At 39.4% G+C, this 20463-nt stretch overlaps 1 protein-coding gene across 6 annotated transcripts in view; it reads right to left on the minus strand.

Moving 5' to 3' along the window:
• Positions 1–20463, minus strand: part of SLC6A11 (solute carrier family 6 member 11) — a 94962-nt gene that overhangs the window by 48478 nt on the left and 26021 nt on the right. For all 6 annotated transcript variants that reach the window (XM_051627788.1, XM_051627790.1, XM_051627791.1 and 3 more), the window contains one exon: positions 19966–20098. In XM_051627788.1, the coding sequence (XP_051483748.1) occupies positions 19966–20098 (133 nt within the window). The remainder of the gene's footprint in view (positions 1–19965; positions 20099–20463) is intronic.

Raw genomic sequence — 20463 nt, forward strand, 5'->3', positions numbered from 1 at the left:
AGTTGTGCCTCAGCTTTAGAGAAATGGGGATGCTCCTTCCTTTCTGGTTACCATGTAGAAAGAGGATATAACCAGAGCGCAATCAGGTCAGTGTTTCTGGAAATAAGTACTAATGCTGATATCCAGAACAAGGGAAGAGATACCAAGGAAGGAAATGTGGGAAAGATGTGTCCTTCCTGAGGCAACTGACATGGTTGACAATTCTTCAGTGTTAGTGTTCATACAGCTAATGAAGCTGCTAAAGCTGCAAGCTTCTTTTGTACTGCAACAGGTATGTGATCGTGTTCAAAGCAGGGAGAAGAGGCCACCAGAAGCTCCCAGTATGCTGAGCTGTTTGATCCCATTGCACCCAGTGCATCAGTTGCTCATGTTATCATGCCTCCCAAGAACTCAGGAGGTGAGGGAGGATGGGACATTTTAGAAATCAATTGCCATTATTAGTATCATGATCACATCTGTAGGCATTAAAAGTTTCCTGAATTGTTTTATTTTCTTTCAATGCATCAAACCTCTCCGAATATAAATGTGAACACAACTGTTTCTAATTACACTGCATCCTGTTTTAATTGACTTTAATTGCTTGGTATGTTAATTTGCATTCCAATACTCAAAATGCTTTTTTTTTTCTTTTAAGCCCTTGTCAGAGCAATGCCAGCATTCAAGCAGTTGGAAAGAAAATGAAAATTTCTGGCATGCTAGTTTTTGCACCAAGTTCCTCTGCTACAATATAATTGAAAGATAAATTTACAAGGATAGTTAGAAATACAAGTATGTGGGAAGGCACCTAGTGGGATATCTAAGAGCCCCTAAGCATACTTAGGTGCTACACTTAAACTACATTAAGACCACAGCTGCTGAGAATGGATATTTCATTGACTACCATGAATTTTAAGTACCAAAGTACTGAAAGTAAGTACAGTACTAAGTGCTGGAACTTTAAATGCTGAGACCTTAAGAGACTTGGATGTCTATATCACTCAAGGTTAGTTACACAGATATCTTGGTATCTATGCAATGATTTCATGAGTGAGGCACCATAAAGATCTTGAGAACTGAACTGGCTTCCTGTTGGCATCTTTTCCTACCTAAGAATCTTTTAAGTGCAATTATGGTGCATAGGTTCTAATTTGGCTACTAAGACTGTGGAACATCCTGTCCTAATAGAAAAGGTGCTTTTCTGAACATTCTGGTCAGATTATGCTGCAGAGTTCAAGTAAAGGTGACTTAGCTTGTGAAAAAATGTAAAAGAAATAAATGGAAGAAGCTCTGCTGCAATGAGCTCAGCCACAGAAATCTAAAAGCCTAAAAATGGGTTTTTCTGGCTACAACTGCTACAGAACACACCACCCTGATGTTGACACACGACCTCACAGCAGCTTCTTTACAGGGTGAATCCTGAATAGGAAGTAGTAAACTTAAACCCTTTGCTTGGCTCTTGCTGAGAACACAACTGAACTAGATTCAGTGAACAAAATACCATTTTATGAGGCTAGGAAGCTGAGGGAAATCTTTGCTGCAAGCTGCCACATTCAAGCTTGTTTGCACTATAATGAACCAATTTCATTTTATAAATGAAATAAAAGTGTTCAATTTCACTGGATGCTTCAGAAAATTGCTGGGTTGCTCAACCCCTTCCCTAAAGTCCTCTATTGCTTCATCAGGCTATAACCACAAGTAGTACCATCACAAGAATTGTCAGCAATTTACCCAAACTCATTATTAGGAGAGTTACATGGAAAACACAAACTGAGCCAATGCCCTGCTTATCCTTACCTTTCATTTAATGTTTTCAGCCTGTTGGCTGAGCCATTTAGCCTGTACAACAGAGAATGGACCGACACACTAGCACCTTCCTTTGGCAAAAGCAGACTGCTGAGCAATCTTCAGACCCCCCTGATGTACCCTCAAGGGCTGCCCTGGGGTAGCCTTTGAGTGGGCACTTGCTGCATGAGCAGCAGCTCTGGTTGGGTGGGTGCTGAGGGTGTCAGGACCAAAAGCCCTACAGCCTCTGCAGAAGATGCCTTAGAAGGAGCCAGGCAACAGCAACAAGTGCCCCAGCAGCACCCTGAGCCAGGTGGCACCAGTGCTGGCCCCCAGCACCCCAGCCCCTGAGAACAGCAGCCCCCAGCACCCCAGGACGGGAGGCATCAGGGGCCTCTCCCAGCTCCCCAGCATGGCTGGGCTACTTTCCATCTGTGATATCATGAGATGATAAAGGCAATAAAAGATGTTCAACCACCACGGTATCCTGTGAACGTTCCATCCATCACTCTTTGAAAAAGACTCTGCTGCTGCTATGACACTGTAGCATCTACAGACATACAAATGACAACTGAAGAGAGAGGTTTCCAACACTAATCGGATTCACAAGAAAAATGGTATAAAACAAGATAAAGGAATGACAGCTGATTCCCAAATATTTAACAAGTATGCCAAACAGGGGAGGGGGAGGATCTAGATCTGCCTACATCTTAAAGCTACAATGGCATATGCAGAAAAAGAAACTAAACCAAAAACCCAGAACAGCAGAAAGGAACCAACACTTGTACTGACACATCACATTTCTGAAGACACGGAAAAAAATCTCTCATCAAGCAGAGCTGTGCAAGCCCTTGCTTTTATCCACATGGTAGTGAAGGCAATAAATAAGCAAGTAAATAAAAGTCTGAGTCAAGCAGGAACACTTTGCTTTACTATGAAATGAAAACTCCACTCCAAAATTGATTTGGAGTCAATACAAAAAAAAAAATTCCATTCCATTCTGGTTTGGCATTTGTTTTACTGAAGGGGTGGAAGGTGATCTCTCTCTTGACTGATAACTGCTTTAACAAGTAAAAATCATTATTTATAAGCTGAACTTCATTATTAGGCAATGGATGAAAAATGTCTCTTTATCAGAAAGAATTATTTTTTACATTGGGTCTGAACTTTTCAACACTTCCCAAATTCCATTCCAACAATATATTGTTGGAAACGCCCACCTGTAGTCAGAAGTTCCAAAAGGAGGGGAGGAAAAACATGGTGGTTGTTTTGACTCAGTGCAGAGGACACTGGTGCTCCAAGAGCCTCTACCAGGCCAGTCCAGCAACCAGCCACAACTGAAGAGCAGTGAAAAAGCACCCAAGGCAGACAGTACCAATGCACTGCAGCAGCTCGTGATCTGATTTGGTAGATTCTGTACTTCTTGGAGTCTTTCCATCAGATTAAATCATTTTCTGAAATGTCATTGCAATTCAGTTGTTTCAGGCCCTTCATACAAGATGTGTATAAATAAATTCTGCTTTTGGAATCATGTAACCACAGGGACAGGTTAAGCTTGCAACAGCTCAGAGCTGCATTCTTCTCAGATTCAGCAGGGGACATTATCTGAGCAAAATGTTCATCATGCTCCTTCCTAATCTCTTCTCAACCTACAGCTGTGTCACCTGTGAAAACAATCGTGACATTTCTCCTACTAGTTTACTCTCATGTCTAGGCAGCCTACAATTGAAAATACTCAGCATTAAGTACTCCATCACCAAACACTTTGATAAATCCTAGAACTCATGATCCCTGCTGAAGTGAGTGAACAATTCATGTAGATCATGAGATATTTCTCCTAGTCAATATTCCTTAAGCAGCATCAGGGTTACTAAATATTTGTTACTTGAAATAAATTCCCAGCTAATTACTACAGCTGGTTTTATTTCCAGGAGGACTTAAATCAAGATCTTTTTGCTAAAATTGCTTTTCAAGCTTGTCAGTTATTTTGATGGGGTCTATAGCCCTCAATTAATGAAAAAAAAAAAAAGTACTTCTTATATCAAACACAATGCTAGATTTTCATCTATTTGAGTAAAAACTCTCTGATTTCACAGCTAGTGCTGCAGCAAAACACTGATTTGTTAGACTACCAAGAAAAAACAAATTGAACTGGTCATAAACATGGCCTGAGAGACTTCAAGACAAGTATCTTGGAACATGGCTGTATCCACACTGCAGAACTGGTGCACTTCACACTCCCAGCAACACCTCAGCTCCCTAGTTATCCCTACTTCTCAAGTCAGTGGTTGAATACAAAGAGATGGTGTGAAACTCCCCACATCTCTTTCAGAAAGTGACCTTTGCTATGCCAGTAGAAGGGAGTTTCAGTGATTCTGAAGAGGCTACTCAATCCATGCAACTGGAAAACAGAACTCTTGGCATAGAATTTCCCCTCCACACGGAAATAATCAGTAAAGTCCAATTATGGGGACTGGAACACACAGAAGTGCCTACATAACATGTAGAAGCAGTTAATTTTATCACAGTATTTAAATCAATTATGTGAGCACCTGCATCTAAGCACTAAATAATGGCAAATTCAGATAACCAGATTCTTTCTTGAACTGACCATATGCATGCACAGTTTAATAACGACCTAATTACTCAACAAGAATGTGCCAACAGCTTCTGAAAAAGCAGGACTGATCATAATAGATGGCCTGGATCCTGAAATAATGCCTTTAAATCACTGTTGCATATATTTCAAGAATCCATTCCAGTCTGAATAGGTCTTGGTCAAATTAATAGTAAAATTCGATTTAGGACATGAAGAGACTCAGAAGGAACTCAGGGCAATTACTTCCATCCTCCCAGTGCTGCTGTTTTTCATCTCCAAAATTATAATGCCCAAACTCAAAGTTCATCCAACATTTACCAACTGCCTGAGCTTTTGCAGAGGAACTATGTTGATGAAAAAAGTAAAGGATGCAAAAATTCTAAATACTAACATGCATAGAAGTGTGCTCTCCATTTGCTAGAAAATGTGCTTGTCACATTGTTAATACATTGTTATTACACTGCCAATTCAAAAATTCCCACAGTTGTAAAAAGAGTGTGTCTAAAATAACTGTGAAGAAAGGGGAGGCCTGTCATTTGATTTTCAAATGCAGAAAGTTGCAGAAAACCTTTAGCCAAACAAGCACTGCAATTTGGCAAGCAGATTCAGCTCTACCAGCACAAACACAAAAGAAGCAATCTGATGATAAAATCAGGGTCTAATTGTCCCTAGTAACTATAGGGTGTGGTGGGGTTTTTTTGTTTTGTTTAGGGAAGGTTGTTTTGGGTGGGTTTTTTATTTTTTACTAGAGGCTATTAATTTAAATACATTACTTTATCTCTAGCATACCGGTGCCAGCCTGGAACTGGAATGGCAAATGAGATAATGGTATCCTATAATATGAATATCTAACATCAATTTACTGTTTTGGTTAACATTCAAATGTACACAGAGGAAGACCTGCCCTTTGGTCATGGGAAGGCAGAAGAGGACTGATAGGGAGGAAGCAAACTTCAGCATCTTGGCTAAGCTCATTACTGCAAGTAAGAGGCATTTATGCAGAGCTCCCATCAAGCATGGAATTTGCAGAGCCACAAATATCTCAAAGTCAAAACCTGCTATTTAATCAAGTAAAAGTCAACTTTAATAATCAATCAGGAAGAATTTAAAATATAAATTAGAACTAATTAATCAAGTGAGGGTTGTTTTTTTCACTTTGAAAAGGTCTTTTAGAAGTTCAAGCCTTTATAAATCAAAGCTGCTCCTTTTCAGAACCTTCTAAGATTTTCTGACTTTCTAAATGCCATCTAATTTGCCTTTATACACAACAAGCCAAATATTGATATTAGTTACATATATACCCAGAAATCTGAATTTTTCTTCAAAAACTTTTAATATGGAATTCCTGATATACAACAATCCCATTTCTATGGAAATAATTTACAGTGGTTCACAATGATCCCGAACTAGCACCAGAATTTCCAGTTTTGTTGCTGAGTTTACACAGGTAGAAATGGGGGGCTGTTAAGGTGCTACATTAATTTGATTTCTTAACTACTCTAGACATGCCTTCCAGATCCCATTGAAGGCACCAGTCAATAGTTCCTGACATATTATAAAAATGTTTTACCTGTAAAGCAGATAAAGATGCAAGGGTCAGAACAAGCGATGATTTTCCTGCCACACAAAAATTTATAAGATCTTAAATATGCACTGGAATGAACTCAAAATGTTTGGCCAACTCATTCCTCCAATCCAGGGGACAACACAGGTTTGTTTGCCCTCTGCTTGCTGGAGAATATGAAACTGGGTTTTGCAGCTGAGTGTTGTCCTCATGTAATTACTAGCTGCTCTGAAGAACTACTAGTTTCAGTGAAATAAAAACAAAGCTTTACCAGAACATTCCTTATCATCTCTAGCTTAGATTCCTTGCTTGTCCTCCTTCATTTTCTTCACTTGTCTTTAAAAAAAAGAAACAAACCCTCAAACAGTAAAATCAACATGTTCACAACTCTCCCAAACGATCGCCACCGCTATGGGAAAAACAGATGCCTGCATGTAGTCTGGAAAGGGGATGCAATGCTGTCTACCAAAAGGATTAGCAAGTGAGGTTTCCTGGCTATAACTCCTCCTTCTTAGGTAGCCACAGGGTAAAAATGCCAGTCAGCAAAGACCAATATAACAGAGTACACTGTCTGCACAAAGGCCTTGACAGGGGGAGCCAAGGAGAGAACCAGGCACTGTAGCCAGCATATAAGAAGTCATCAAGTAAATGCATGACTACATTAGAGATTTTTAATAACTGCAAACATTTAAACCATGAAACACCATTACAGCAGGAATTCAGAATTTCCCTAAAACTATGCACCAAAACTAGTCACACATGAGTCTCTTTTTGATATGCAGTCTATCAGTCTTCCAAGAACTTCAGGAGGTATGTTAGCAGCTGTTTCTAAATGACTCATCAGTCAGTGCTGTGCAGTCTTCTGGGAGTACCACTGTATTATCTAATCTTCTGCAGTAAATGCTGGGAAAAAAGGGATTTGTAAACAAGCAGGCAAAAAAAGACATCCTTATAGCACGTTCATACTTCTTTCTTTTGAGCATTTTTATAACAATGAAACACTCTTGTGTATTGGACTAGATTACCTTTAAAGATCCCTTCCAACTGAAAGCATTTTATGATTCTGTTGGGAGGTTCAGGACATGTATAGGACAATAAAAAGCTTTGGTTTATTGTTGAAAAAGGTTTGTGTTTGTCTGCCCACAGGATTACAGACAAATTTCCATCACCCTCTGTGGAATATAGGGCCTTATCACCATGGTGACAGCTGAGAGATGGATTCACTACAAATCATTTGCAATACTACTTGTGTATTAAGTATAATCATCCTAACAGAAAGACAATAAAGAGGCTTACCACCTAAACTAACAAGTATCCTTACCATGCAGACCCTAAATTCTCCACATTTCCATTCCCTATGGCTACTACATCTATGATAATGCAGTTAGTCACATCTTTATTTTGCTTAAAGGCTTTTTGCATTGTAACTTCCCTACTAAACAGCCTCCAAATCCAGCCCCTAAATCACCTCAAGGCTGATTTGCCTTGCACTGATCTGACAGCAGCTGCAAGTTAATTTGTGGTTTTAAGTTTCAGACTGAGAAGACGATGTGACATGATGCACAGAAAAATGAGAGGTATCCCACAGTAAAGAGATTGGGCTGGAAGACAGTGTGCCTTAAGACTATGTTACTGCCACAGATGTATTTTTCTATCTTAGTAAAATGCTTTGATGTCTCTGTTCTCCCTTCATTTCAACAGAGACGTCTGTTGTGCAGATGTAAAGGTGACCTCCTTGGGGAGCAGAGGCATCTCACCATGCTCATCCAGGACTTGGTACACTGGGATTCTAACCTCAGCAAAGCACTCCAGGAACAAATGACGTACAAACTAAACCACAAAAATACTTACAGACCCGAGCTACAGCAGTTACCCCAGACAGCAATGAACAAATTTGTACATGGAAAATAACTGAAAGTTTTGTCACAGTTCATTCCTTGTGTCAGACTGTTATTGCAGTGCCTTATGCTTTCAAGATATGACACAATCAAGCTTATACAGGACGTTTCATGGTTTTTTCTTTTTTAACCACACAATTTTTTTCACTGCCCAGCAGCAAAAATGAATCAGAGGTGCATGGCAGCCTACTCACTTCTCAGGGATGTGTTTTAATTACCACCATAGCACCAGCAGCTGCCTGAAGCTGCCTTTGTTGCTCATGCAGAAATTTATGTCATTAAGCTTTCCCAGTCTTAAGACTGAGTTTGGATTCAATCCATGTTAGTTGACACAGGGGTGGTATAACAGAATTAAAATTTGTAAATCTCACAAGAACAGCCTGTAAACAAATTTCTGCTACAAAGACATCTTTACACTGTAGATAAAGACAAAAATAAGTCCTGTACTGACTGCAGAAACTAAAGAGATTGCATTCCCACCGGCAGGATTTCGACAGAATATTCACCTTTCCACACAGTGCCACGGGGACAGATACCTATAAACTGCTTTGTGAAATGCTAAGCATGAGCCAGTCTTGAAGCTATATAGATTAGCACTAGCTGAGGACAAACTACCTGTGTGAGACTAGAGGATTATATCTATTCTACTTTAGCTCAAGAAGTATGAAATGGAAGCATCTAAGAGAGGCAGTGCTACAAATGGATACTAAATCTCACATTTCTGAATTAGCTGAGGGACCAAGGAGATACCTTGTATGCTCTTGCTGAACAAAAGGCACAAGGGATATTCCAAATACATACACCAAGATCCAACAAAACCAATATCTACAGGGATTTCTGAACACAACTGGGTAACCACCCAAACATTTCAGAAAAAGCTGCAGAAAACCTCAACAGTTATAAACAGGCAGGGGAACCTGGGACACCTGACAGGCTTTTCTGCCAGTGCAGAGGCAATGGGGATGGAAAGAGGGGTCCAAAAGAGACAACAGTCCTTCTATTTGTGACTGCTGTGACTGGGAAGGCATGAGGTGGAGGCAGGGCCACAACAGGTAGAGCTCTTTGGGAGGATTGTGACATGACCTCCGATGCATCCCTTGAGTAATGGAGCTCAAATGGAGCTGGCCAAAGAGCTGTGATCATGCACAGCCTCCCTGGGTATTGAGGAGCTTGTTCTCTGGCACTGTCCCCTCTTCTGGCACCTGGCTAATGGAGCTTGGTAAAGCCCTGGTATTGGAAGGCAGAGTGAAATTGCAGAAAGCCCAGTGAGAAGGAGCACCAGAGTTTGGCTTGAAAGGTGTCTGGGAGAAGAGGATGGCTGAGGACACTGTCTAGAAGCAAGAGCTGAAGGAGGCAGCAGCCACTGACCATGTCTGAGTGGATGGGATGTGTGACCCCAAGCCAGGCTCAAAGGTCACTTCTGTCCCCAGTAACAGGCAGCCCAGAATCAGAGGCAGTCCTGCCAATGACACCTTGGGGTTGGCAGTCCAAGCACCACAAGCCAAGGGACACCAGAGCTGTCCCACAGCTCCCTGGCCCCTGAAACGAGCAGCCTCAGCACCGGCAGCCAGCTGCTGGTCTCAGGGAACTCTTGCAGCACCCCCAAACCTGAAAGTGGCAGCGACTCCAGGTCCCCTCGCCCACTGCAGAAGAGACACCTCTTCTGCAAACTGGCCCAGCTGGCCCCAAGCTCCCTGAGAACAGCAGCCCCAGCATCCCAGGACAGGAGGCATCAGGGGCCTCTCCCAGCTCCCCAGCATGGCTCGGCCATTTTCCATCTGTGATATCATGAGATGATAAAGGCAATAAAAGATGTTCAACCACCACGGTATCCTGTGAATGTTCCATCCATCACTCTTTGAAAAAGACTCTGCTGCTGCTATGACACTGTAGCATCTACAGACATACAAATGACAACTGAAGAGAGAGGTTTCCAACACTAATCGGATTCACAAGAAAAATGGTATAAAACAAGATAAAGGAATGACAGCTGATTCCCAAATATTTAACAAGTATGCCAAACAGGGGAGGGGGAGGATCTAGATCTGCCTACATCTTAAAGCTACAATGGCATATGCAGAAAAAGAAACTAAACCAAAAACCCAGAACAGCAGAAAGGAACCAACACTTGTACTGACACATCACATTTCTGAGAACACGGAAAAAATCTCTCATCAAGCAGAGCTGTGCAAGCCCTTGTTTTCATCCACATGGTAGTGAAGGCAATAAATAAGCAAGTAAATAAAAGTCTGAGTCAAGCAGGAACACTTTGCTTTACTATGAAATGAAAACTCCACTCCAAAATTGATTTGGAGTCAATACAAAAAAAAAAATTCCATTCCATTCTGGTTTGGCATTTGTTTTACTGAAGGGGTGGAAGGTGATCTCTCTCTTGACTGATAACTGCTTTAACAAGTAAAAATCATTATTTATAAGCTTAACTTCACTATTAAACAATGGATGAAAAATGTCTCTTTATCAGAAAGAATTATTTTTTACATTGGGTCTGAACTTTTCAACACTTCCCAAATTCCATTCCAACAATATATTCAGTCTTCTAAAAATCTCCACCTGTAGTCAGAAGTTCCAAAAGGAGGGGAGGAAAAACATGGTGGTTGTTTTGACTCAGTGCAGAGGACCCTGGTGCTCTAAGAGCCTCTACCAGGCCAGTCCAGCAACCAGCCACAACCGAAGAGCAGTGAAAAAGCACCCAAGGCAGACAGTACCAATGCACTGCAGCAGCTCGTGATCTGATTTGGTAGATTCTGTACTTCTTGGAGTCTTTCCATCAGATTAAATCATTTTCTGAAATGTCATTGCAATTCAGTTGTTTCAGGCCCTTCATACAAGATGTGTATAAATAAATTCTGCTTTTGGAATCATGTAACCACAGGGACAGGTTAAGCTTGCAACAGCTCAGAGCTGCATTCTTCTCAGATTCAGCAGGGGACATTATCTGAGCAAAATGTTCATCATGCTCCTTCCTAATCTCTTCTCAACCTACAGCTGTGTCACCTGTGAAAACGATCGTGACATTTCTCCTACTAGTTTACTCTCATGTCTAGGCAGCCTACAATTGAAAATACTCAGCATTAAGTACTCCATCACCAAACACTTTGATAAATCCTAGAACTAATGTTTTTAAAATGTTATGTACTTTGAATTTGCTGTATGACATCTGTTTAACTGAAACTTCTTTATTAGACAAGCTTCAATGACGCAGGACCATATATTTACAATACCTTGAGAAAGTGTTTAAACAAAAGAAACAGGCTTAAGGAAGGAACAGAGAATTCCTCTTTATTTCTGCACAACTATGCCAAAGAATTACATGGACCTCTCAAATTATGTTGCATTTTCCAGCTTCTGTATTTTGTGCTCCCTGGCATGATTTGCCTCACTCTAGGTAAGAGTAGTTATTAATAAAATGTGTTGTGTTTTTTTTTTAGTGGCAGTTGTAGTGAGAACTGTTCTCTCTGCACAGTTGTAAAAAACAGCTCCTGTGTGACTGTACTAAAGCATCTGGTTTCAGGTACCTGCTTTTATGGTGTGAGCTGTTCTCTTGTCTTCCAATGTATTTATTGACTTAGAAGCCTCTGTCACTGCCAAGCAGCACTATCGCCAAGTTACACGATTGCCATAAGTTCAGTGTCATGGTACACAAAGGTTTCATATACTGAGCTAATATTTAGGTATGACATATATTTACATTAATGATACTCGATTTTATTGAAAATCAATACTGACCAAACTGATTAAACTCCTTTTCCTTTTAGACATGTTTAAAATAAGACTAAGATTAATAATGAAGAGGTCTTGAGGTCTGCTATTGACAGCAGGTAATTTTTTTTCCTTGCATCTCTTAAATAGTTGTCACCAATGGGTTTCTAAAAGGTGTTGCAGCATAGGAATACATTAAGTGCATTAAGTTACCATGGTCTTAAATTGGACTTTTTGGATAAGAAGCCTTTGAAGTGTTTTTAACAGAAAATTGATTGTGGTGCTTTGAAAAAGAGTAAAATTTTACCTTACTAACTTTAATAGATCTTAAGTGAGAAAGCAATTATCAAACCTTAATAAGGATATAATCCTTCCTGTACTTATGTTTAGCAAAACCTTGCACAAATATGTGCAACACAGTAATACTAAGAAATAATCAACGACAATCTTCTTACCTGCAACACACTTTGAAGAGGCATTTTTATTGAGTAAGACAGAAACAACTGGGTTATCATCATAACTGCAGCTTTTGATTACAGCCTTAGGATTTAGACTTGAACGCCAGTTAGTATGACTTAACAGTCTATCCAGTTTGATACATTTAAGCAGATAAACAAGAATCCGTCCTTTTCCAAAGTATTTTTGTTTGGTACTGTGAATTATTACTATTTAGAGTTAAAAATAGACCAGTTTAAAATACAGTATAGAATGGTTTGGGTTGGAAGGGACCTTAATGACGATCCAGTCCCAACCCCCTGCATGGGCAGGGACACCTCCCACCAGCCCAGGTTGCTCCAAGCCCCATCCAACCTGCCCTTGAGCACTTCCAGGATGTGGAAGCCACAGCTGCTCTGGGCAACCCGGGCCAGTGTCTCACCAGCCTCATAGTGAAGAATTTCCTCCTCACGTCTAACTTAAATCTCGCCTTGCTTGTGACAAGCCCTTGTAAAAAGTACCTCTTCAGCTTTCCTGAAGAGGTGCTGGCTTCTGTTTGATGCTCTTCTCTATGGCGTTGTTCACTGATTATTTTTTGGGGTGGGGGATAAAACAATTCATAAGGAACTGCAGGTTCTGTTAAAGGAGAAATTAAATGTGAACAGGTCCTATAAGAACAAATTACTGAAATTGCTGCATTTCCAATGTCTTTTTTTTATAATGGGCTAAAAGTTCTGGGTAACCTCAATGGGCAAAATGAACCTCTATGTGTACCCTTGGCCAATCAATTCTTTTCTCTCACATCTGCATGTGCCCTGAGCTGCCCTTCAGTGTTCCGGAACACACTTGTGACTTGCTTGGGCTGTGGACCAGGGCATAGATCCAGTCTAAGGAAGTATTCACATTACAGTGGATCTCTGCTGCAGCAGGGAAGGTAAGAAATCATGAAGATACAACTCTGATTAAAGTTTAATGTTTCAGACTTTCCACAGCTGTCAAACAGAAGTTTAGGAAAACCACTCGGAGAGGCACAAAAAAACTCCTTTTCTAACAAATCTGAGGTGTCCTTAAATGCTCAGTGCACAGGAGACTGAAACAAATATTGCAGTAGCTGTTTTAAAACCTCACAGAGGAGGCGGGTAGCAGGAACTCTGCATGCATCTCATGAATGTTCTACTTTCCCCCTTTGAATACAGAGATCAGTCTTGGACAGAGTGTTAAAGCCTCACCATGAAGGGCTATTCTTTGCTATTACTTTAGGGTAAAACAAAAGACACTTCAGGAGATACAATCATTGCTGCCTAGTTCCTTTTCCTGGGTTCCTACAATGGGCCCCAGTTCTTTTTTTTTTTTCCTTCCACACATCTTTCTCTTTTATTTTTTTCTTCTGTCCTTTTACTCTTTCTTTCTGCTTCATTGAATCCATTAAGGCCTTTATATAGCCTGCTATTGAGAAATAAATTTTCTTTGGGACTAGTGACTGAGTCTTAACTGCTGGCAAACAAGGCTTAACTCCTGATAGGAGGGCAGAGAAAAAGATGGGTAGAAGGTAAGAGAAGTCCATCTCTGAATCTGGGTTCTTCAAACACACCAGACACCTTGCTGGTAACCAGCTAAAGGAAAAGGAGCAAACTAATCCTAGCAGGTTTTCCAACAATCTCATGCATTAATCTTGATATACGGAGTTATCTTTCTGCTTCTATTTTCAAATATATATACACACTCTTTTCAGTTATTTTCCTTCATTTAGGCCCATATGCCATACTTGGTTGCACAACTGTCAATCAGAAGGCAGCCCAACATCAACAGAGACGTATTGCTACAAAAGAGGGGTAAAAATGGGGCCTCTCTCAAGTCATACAAAGATGATCCACAGTCAAACAACATAAGCACTATTCAGTCTACTAACAGTGTGATAACCCATTTCAAAGACACTAAAGCTAGATTCAAACCCAGTGCACTGCAGCTTACCCCAGAACTAGAACAGATCTGCATGCAAGCTGAAAAAACTATTGCTCTGGGTTGATAAAGTAGGTCTTATGCAGGTGTGCAACGCAAGAGAAGCAAGGGAGCTACACAGGGGCCAAGCAGACATCTGAGTACAGAGAAAAAAATCAATCCATGGCCCTTTCTAGCATAAGAGGTGTGCATAGAACCTGGCCAGCTCCAGCAAGTGTGCACAGGCTGGCAGACACTGCTGGCCCTCCCTGCCTTTCCCATGGTGGGAAGTTGTGTGAGGTTAGTCTTTTGGCATGGGGATACAGTCTAGCAGTGAGGGCCTTGGCAGGTGATTTGCAAAATCTAAGGTTTAGAAAAAAATGCTGAAATCTTGAAGTTCTGAGCAGTCGCTACCTAAAATTGAAAACCTCTCAACTATCCAGGAGCCATATAAATAATTCACAAAAATATAAAGAAATATGAGCTGGAAGGTGAGGGGGAAGGTGAAAAATAATGTTCTATTAGTATGCCCTCTACTGTCTCCAGCCTGGATAATGAAGTTACCTGGGCTGATGAGCAGGTAACATCCACAAACCCTCCTACACTCCCCATCACTGCAAATGCAGGTGGAGGAGGGAGCATGACTATAAAGTAAGATAAGGGGGGGATGTGGAGAGTTCAGTTGTGAGAGATGACACAACACCCAGCCAGCCAGAGCCTGGAAGCTTACATTTTGCATTTCAAGCTGTTCATACAAATTCTGGGATTTTCCTCACCAGAAAAAAAAAAAAAAAAGAAAAATAAATGTAACCAACATTTAGGTACAGCTGCAGTCTTGTTTTTTTGTTTGTTTTGTTCTGTTTTCCTAGTAATACAAAGCAAGGAGTTTGATTTGTTGGAATAAACCCTCAATGGTTCTGGTGTCTATTTTGTGTTGAACTATTCAGGCCTACCAGCCTGGGACAGAAAGTCTTCAGAAGCACTAGTGTGATGTGGGGCCCTCAATTCAAGTATCCAAGTATTCTTTGGTATTTTAACACACAGAATTAATATAAAATTCCATAAAACTTCCTGACAATTTACACTTAAATGGCCCTTCACTGGGTTCAGCTCAGCAAACCAAGCTGATCAGTGGAACTAATTAAGAAGGTAGGAACAGCACTGGAAAGGACAACACCCATGCAGTTACAAAATTCATTTCACAAAGTCCAGCTTAGAGGCCCTTATAGTGATCACAGCTATAAAATGCACTTAGCAGCCTTTACAAGACTCTTGTCCGAGTTTTACACCTAAAGCTTAAATAGAACACTCAAACCAGGGAAAAATCTGGAAGTTGGTATGGAATCTAACCAAGTTTGCCAACATGACATTTAGAATGAGACAGGCTCCCATCAGAAGGAGTAAGCAGAAAAGAATTATGAAGAACATTACACGTTAAGGCACTACGCACACACAGAGGAAAAAGAACAAGTTCAACAGCATAGGAGTAAAATAACACTCCCCAAAGACAAGAAAGTTCTCTGCCTTGCTAAGCTGTTTATAACTTTTTCAATGATGTCATGGTAGAAAGTAAAACAGTTGAATGAATAGTGAAAGTAACAAGTAAAAAAGTTAAGAGTACCTCATACTTTTATGTATATATATGCAGTAACTACATTGCCAAGCAAACTTGCAAGGTCATTTCTTAACCAAACAGTATCCTTTTTAGGGATCTTCTCCTCTAGATTGTTTTATAGACATTTGATACATGTGGAAGAGTTGAGGATTCCTGCATGTTCTTATGTGAAGTCAGGACAATGCTCTTGACCGTGACCTTTCAGCATTACCTTCCATGTCTATCAGCCTCTGCTTTTGATGAAGTTTTAAGTATTTCAGGTGGAGAGACAGCACAAAGTTAACACACTAAGATCAGAATGATGCTGAACTCCAAGGAACACAGCACAAGGAGCAGGAAAGCATCAAAAGATGCAGAAGTCCAAATCAGAGAGAATAATATTCAGTGATTACTGAAACCTGTATGTGTGATACATAACTTAGTTACAGAAAAATGTGAAAAATGGACTCATATGAGATTTGTCCCTCTTCCAGATGATCCTGAAACAATGTGGGAAGTGTGAAAAGAACACTGTCATGTACTAACATGAAAATCTGGAAGGTACACGACAATATTCCTTTAACACATCATAACAGAAAAGGCTTCGTGGTGTCATAAAATGACAAAACCTGACCTACAATTTTAAAACAGACATTAATTTGTTTGTTTGCTAAATGTTTCCCAGGCTACAAGCAATTTTCCTGGTATATGAAGACTTCATGAATCTTACACAAAGATAAAAAATTAGCAAGACTCAGCAACTATGTAGGTATATACATTACAGAAATACTCAACATTGTCATATTAGCAATATTATTTTAGAAAAATAAGATACTAAGCCATGCTCTAATGATCAGAGCCTAGAATGATAATTTAGATGTTTAGAAAATTAACTTTCTTTAGCCTTCTGTATAGTTTTTACCTCATCTTTGGAAATATTTAATGCTAGCTACTGAAAATACTTCTGCTTAAGATTGATACAATGAATTACCAAGCTCAGCAAGGTGAAACATAAACATTACATTATGATAACACTACACCTTCATCTTTTCCTCGTTTTGCTTTTTGAGTTTTGAGTTTCAAAGACCCTGCATTTAGTAGTCCATATAGAAGATTTCAAATGTGAAAGCCAGCACACAAGTACCTTCAGATCTAAGATGGAATAATTAATGGCAAGAACGTCAGAAAAGGCACAAATGAGTTTCTCCTAGAAGCTCTCAGGACCACCTGAAATTATTCTGGTATTATACATCTGTTAGAATGGAAAACTAAAATGCTTTGAGAAAGCAATGACTTTTCAAGAACAGTAATGGAGAAGTTTGAAACATCTTGTTAACAGTGTCACAAGCACTTCATTTGGAGCTGAACTTTGTTAGATTTAATATATGCAATATCTTAAAATATTAAATATTTACAATCTGAGTAGATGAATTCTGTGGCAGTGCTAGTTAGTGAATTATGGTTCTATTTTATGACAACTTTTAAGGCTTGGATTTTTTTTTTTCACCATGCATTAGGATACAGAGTAAAAAGATGAAAAGAGTAAACCAACCTCTTGAATATTTCACAGCATATGAATAAGGTAAGTCTCTCTCTCTCCTCTTACCCATTTCTCTCTTCCTGTTTGCCCTGTCCTCTTTAACTCTAGCTGTTCTGTCCCACAGACACCTTCCTTTGAAACTGTTTCCAAAGGTGATAAAGATTTAAGAAGTTTTCTATTTTGAATAAATGTGCTATTTCATCAAAATTATTCAATCTAATTAATGTATAGTGCAAATTTAACAGGCTAGCCTCAAAACCCTTTTAATATTATTATAAAAATCCAGGAGTCATTTTCACTGCTTCCTGGAAATCAGCATATAATAAATTCAATCCAGTGTGAAGGACTGTGATTGGATGAGCTTAAATATAAGCTTTCAAAATGCCAATTTGTCAGAATTGGAAACTGCAGCCCAGAAGTCTGCTCTGTCACCTATAATTCAGAGTATTTAATATCTGTATCACCCACATCACCTGACTGCTATGTCTTTGATTAACTGGTCTGGGATGACAATGGGATGGCATAAATTTCCAGTGACTTTGGCTGTAGTAAGTGGCAAGTGTAAGAATATTAAAATTCTTATGTATGTCTAAAGAGTGAACTCATGCCCAGGAAAAAAAAAAAATGGTACTCCTGGAAATAAATTGCAATGTCACTCATTCATCTAGCAAAAAGCTTTCCTTACTAGTTAAGGGAAGAGAACTAGAAAAAGAAATTATAATTATTGGCTACGAGAGACTTTTACTGCATGTTTCTTGAGAAGCAATGGAGCCTCTGCAGAGGCAGACTGCTGAATACCACAGCATCTCCAGAGGAACACAGGAAGCTACCAGTCTGCTTCCTCATGATTTTGGAAGCAGAACCACTGCTCATGGTCAACTAATCTAAACAGTGTAAATTTATGATAAGTCTACTTATTACAGGACCCTGATCCAATTTATATTTAAGCTTGAGACCTATAAAACTGAATACAGGATTTTAATGACATCTGCTGTTGCAAGACTGCTAGTTATTTCTGCTCAGCTGGAAAGATTATAATCTCATTTCAAGTGAACAAGACATCTCTTTCTCAGGCTGTTTCACTTAACCTCATCAGAAAGGTAGTTATCAAAATCACACTGAAAAAGAATAAAATTTATTCCACCTACCAGTAAATTGAGGTTTTAGCTAAGCTATCAGAATAGGGGGGGGAAAAAAAAAAAGAAAAAAGATAACACAGGTCAGTTTCACTTACTTCCAAAATGCAAGACCTATTTCTGGAGAAATGGTATAAACTGAAAGAATTTCCTGTGGTATGTATATGAAGAACAATAAAAATCTGAATGTAAACTACAGAAATGCAAAATATTTTCTTTCCAAAATCACTATAGCCTGTCCATATCAGCAAATGATTCCTACCAATGCTATTTTTCTTAAGTACAGTAGGGTTCTGCACAACCTTGCATGCATGCACAGTACATGCTTTTTCCTCCACCCTTGGGTCAGATTATACTACAGTAGAATAGATCTTCATCTTCAGCCATTCTCTCTGATGGAAAAAAGAAAACTAGCTTTGCTCAGTTTCATTTCTTCACTGCCAGCTGTAGCTCCTCAGACATCTCTAAACCACTTCTGTACCTCCCTGGAGTGCCTGCTTCACAGCCATATGGAACTTATCTTGTCATTCCCCTTTGCTTCTCTGTATTTTTCTCTTTAGGTTTTTTTCCTCTTTTCTCTAAACTATTCATGGTTATATGTATCTGTGGGGGGAGAAGATGGGCTGTTCTCCACAATCTCTTTACAATCTTTCTCAGCATTTTTCCTGCAGTGACTTGATAAGAGGAGGACTGCATAAATCTGTGTGTGCAAATACTAAGATGAGAAATGCAGTACCAGATTGACTGACACAGTTGGCAAATACAGGCAGAATTCAGCAGTTTCAGCCACAATTTTGGTAGGAGTAAGGATGTGTGTGGTTGAGAAAGCTGAAAAATTTTACTCTGACATTTTTTGAATTAAAAAAAACCAACAACCAACACTGCATTTCAAACATTTAATTTACAAATGTAGGCTACTAAACCAGAAACAAAACACAAAAATCCAACCACACTTCCTACCGAGGTAAAAAACATTTGAAAATTAAACGCACAAATTGTTCCAATCCTCCTATTTTTTTCCTTGCATTTTTTGGTTCCAGTTCCAACATGAGAAACTAATACTTTTTTTTTTTTTTTCAGACGCCCCCCTTCCAGAGCTGTCTCTTTTCCTCTCTCTGTTTAGTTGATTAATCATATATTCTACTCAGAACTACACCCTCTGCTACTCCATCATCCCATGACCAGTGTAGGCTGGGAAGCAGTGTCTCTCTGTTGGGTGTCCAGTATGGAATGGCATTCACTCAAAAACTTACAAGAGTACTTGATACTTTTCTTTTTTTTCAATCTTTGTATCTTCTCTTTCATTATTTCTGTTTTTGTTGTTCTGTTTGCATCATTTGTTGTAGGTTGCTTATATTTATAAATTCTTTCTGCTTTATGTGCATAATTTACTTGTGTCACTGAGAGTTTCAGCTCCTGTCAGTTTGGGACAAAACCCAAATTTTGGACACATGCACAGATATCAACACAATCCAGTACTGATTTTGGGGTTCAAGGATTAGTCAGTAGTGTAAATTAACAAAATCAAACCAGAACAAAACCAGGTAGACTCTTCTAACAGAGTTAGGAAAAGAGCAATTAATGAAAGCCAAAAGGAACAAAACAATGCAGAGTGTGACAGGTTCTTAATCAGCCAGTGTTACAGTTTATAGACCCCTAAGTACAGTTACTGCCAGCAATGCCACATGGATGTGAAATTCTACCATTCTGATTTACATAAATGACAACACAGGTTTGGAGCACAAGAGAGTCATAATGACACACAGAATTTTAACCTTACCTTTCCAGTAGACTTTGTGCCTTTCCAAATGCAAAAATAGCAGATAGTCCAAGCAGCAAGGAGGCACAGGGCAAGTTCCCAGCGAAGATTCCCAATATGTTCAATCCCATCAGATATAGCCAGCACCCTCCGTCTTCCAAGGGAAACAAAAAGAAAAATAATCATCATAGTGAAGCAAAACAGCACTACATATAAAACACAGAGCTAAAACCACACCAACGTCAACCAAGTTGATGCCTAGGTTACTGGGTACTGAAAATGCACCACGATAAAACAGAAGAGAGAACAAAAAAAAAAAATAGAATATTCTCAGTGGATATCATATCTGGTTGAAAATGAACAGATGTTTATTTTTTCCAGGTCACAGAGAAAATAAAATATTTAAAATTTACTTGTACTTTCTACAAAAGCCCAAATTTCTTTAAATTAGTAAGTGAGCCCAAAACAAAACACTTCAATAATAAATGTTTCCTTTCGGTTTGACTGTTTTTTCAGAGA

The sequence above is a fragment of the Apus apus genome, chromosome 9 (assembly GCF_020740795.1).
Source record: "Apus apus isolate bApuApu2 chromosome 9, bApuApu2.pri.cur, whole genome shotgun sequence".
In the NCBI taxonomy this organism is placed as follows: domain Eukaryota; kingdom Metazoa; phylum Chordata; class Aves; order Apodiformes; family Apodidae; genus Apus; species Apus apus.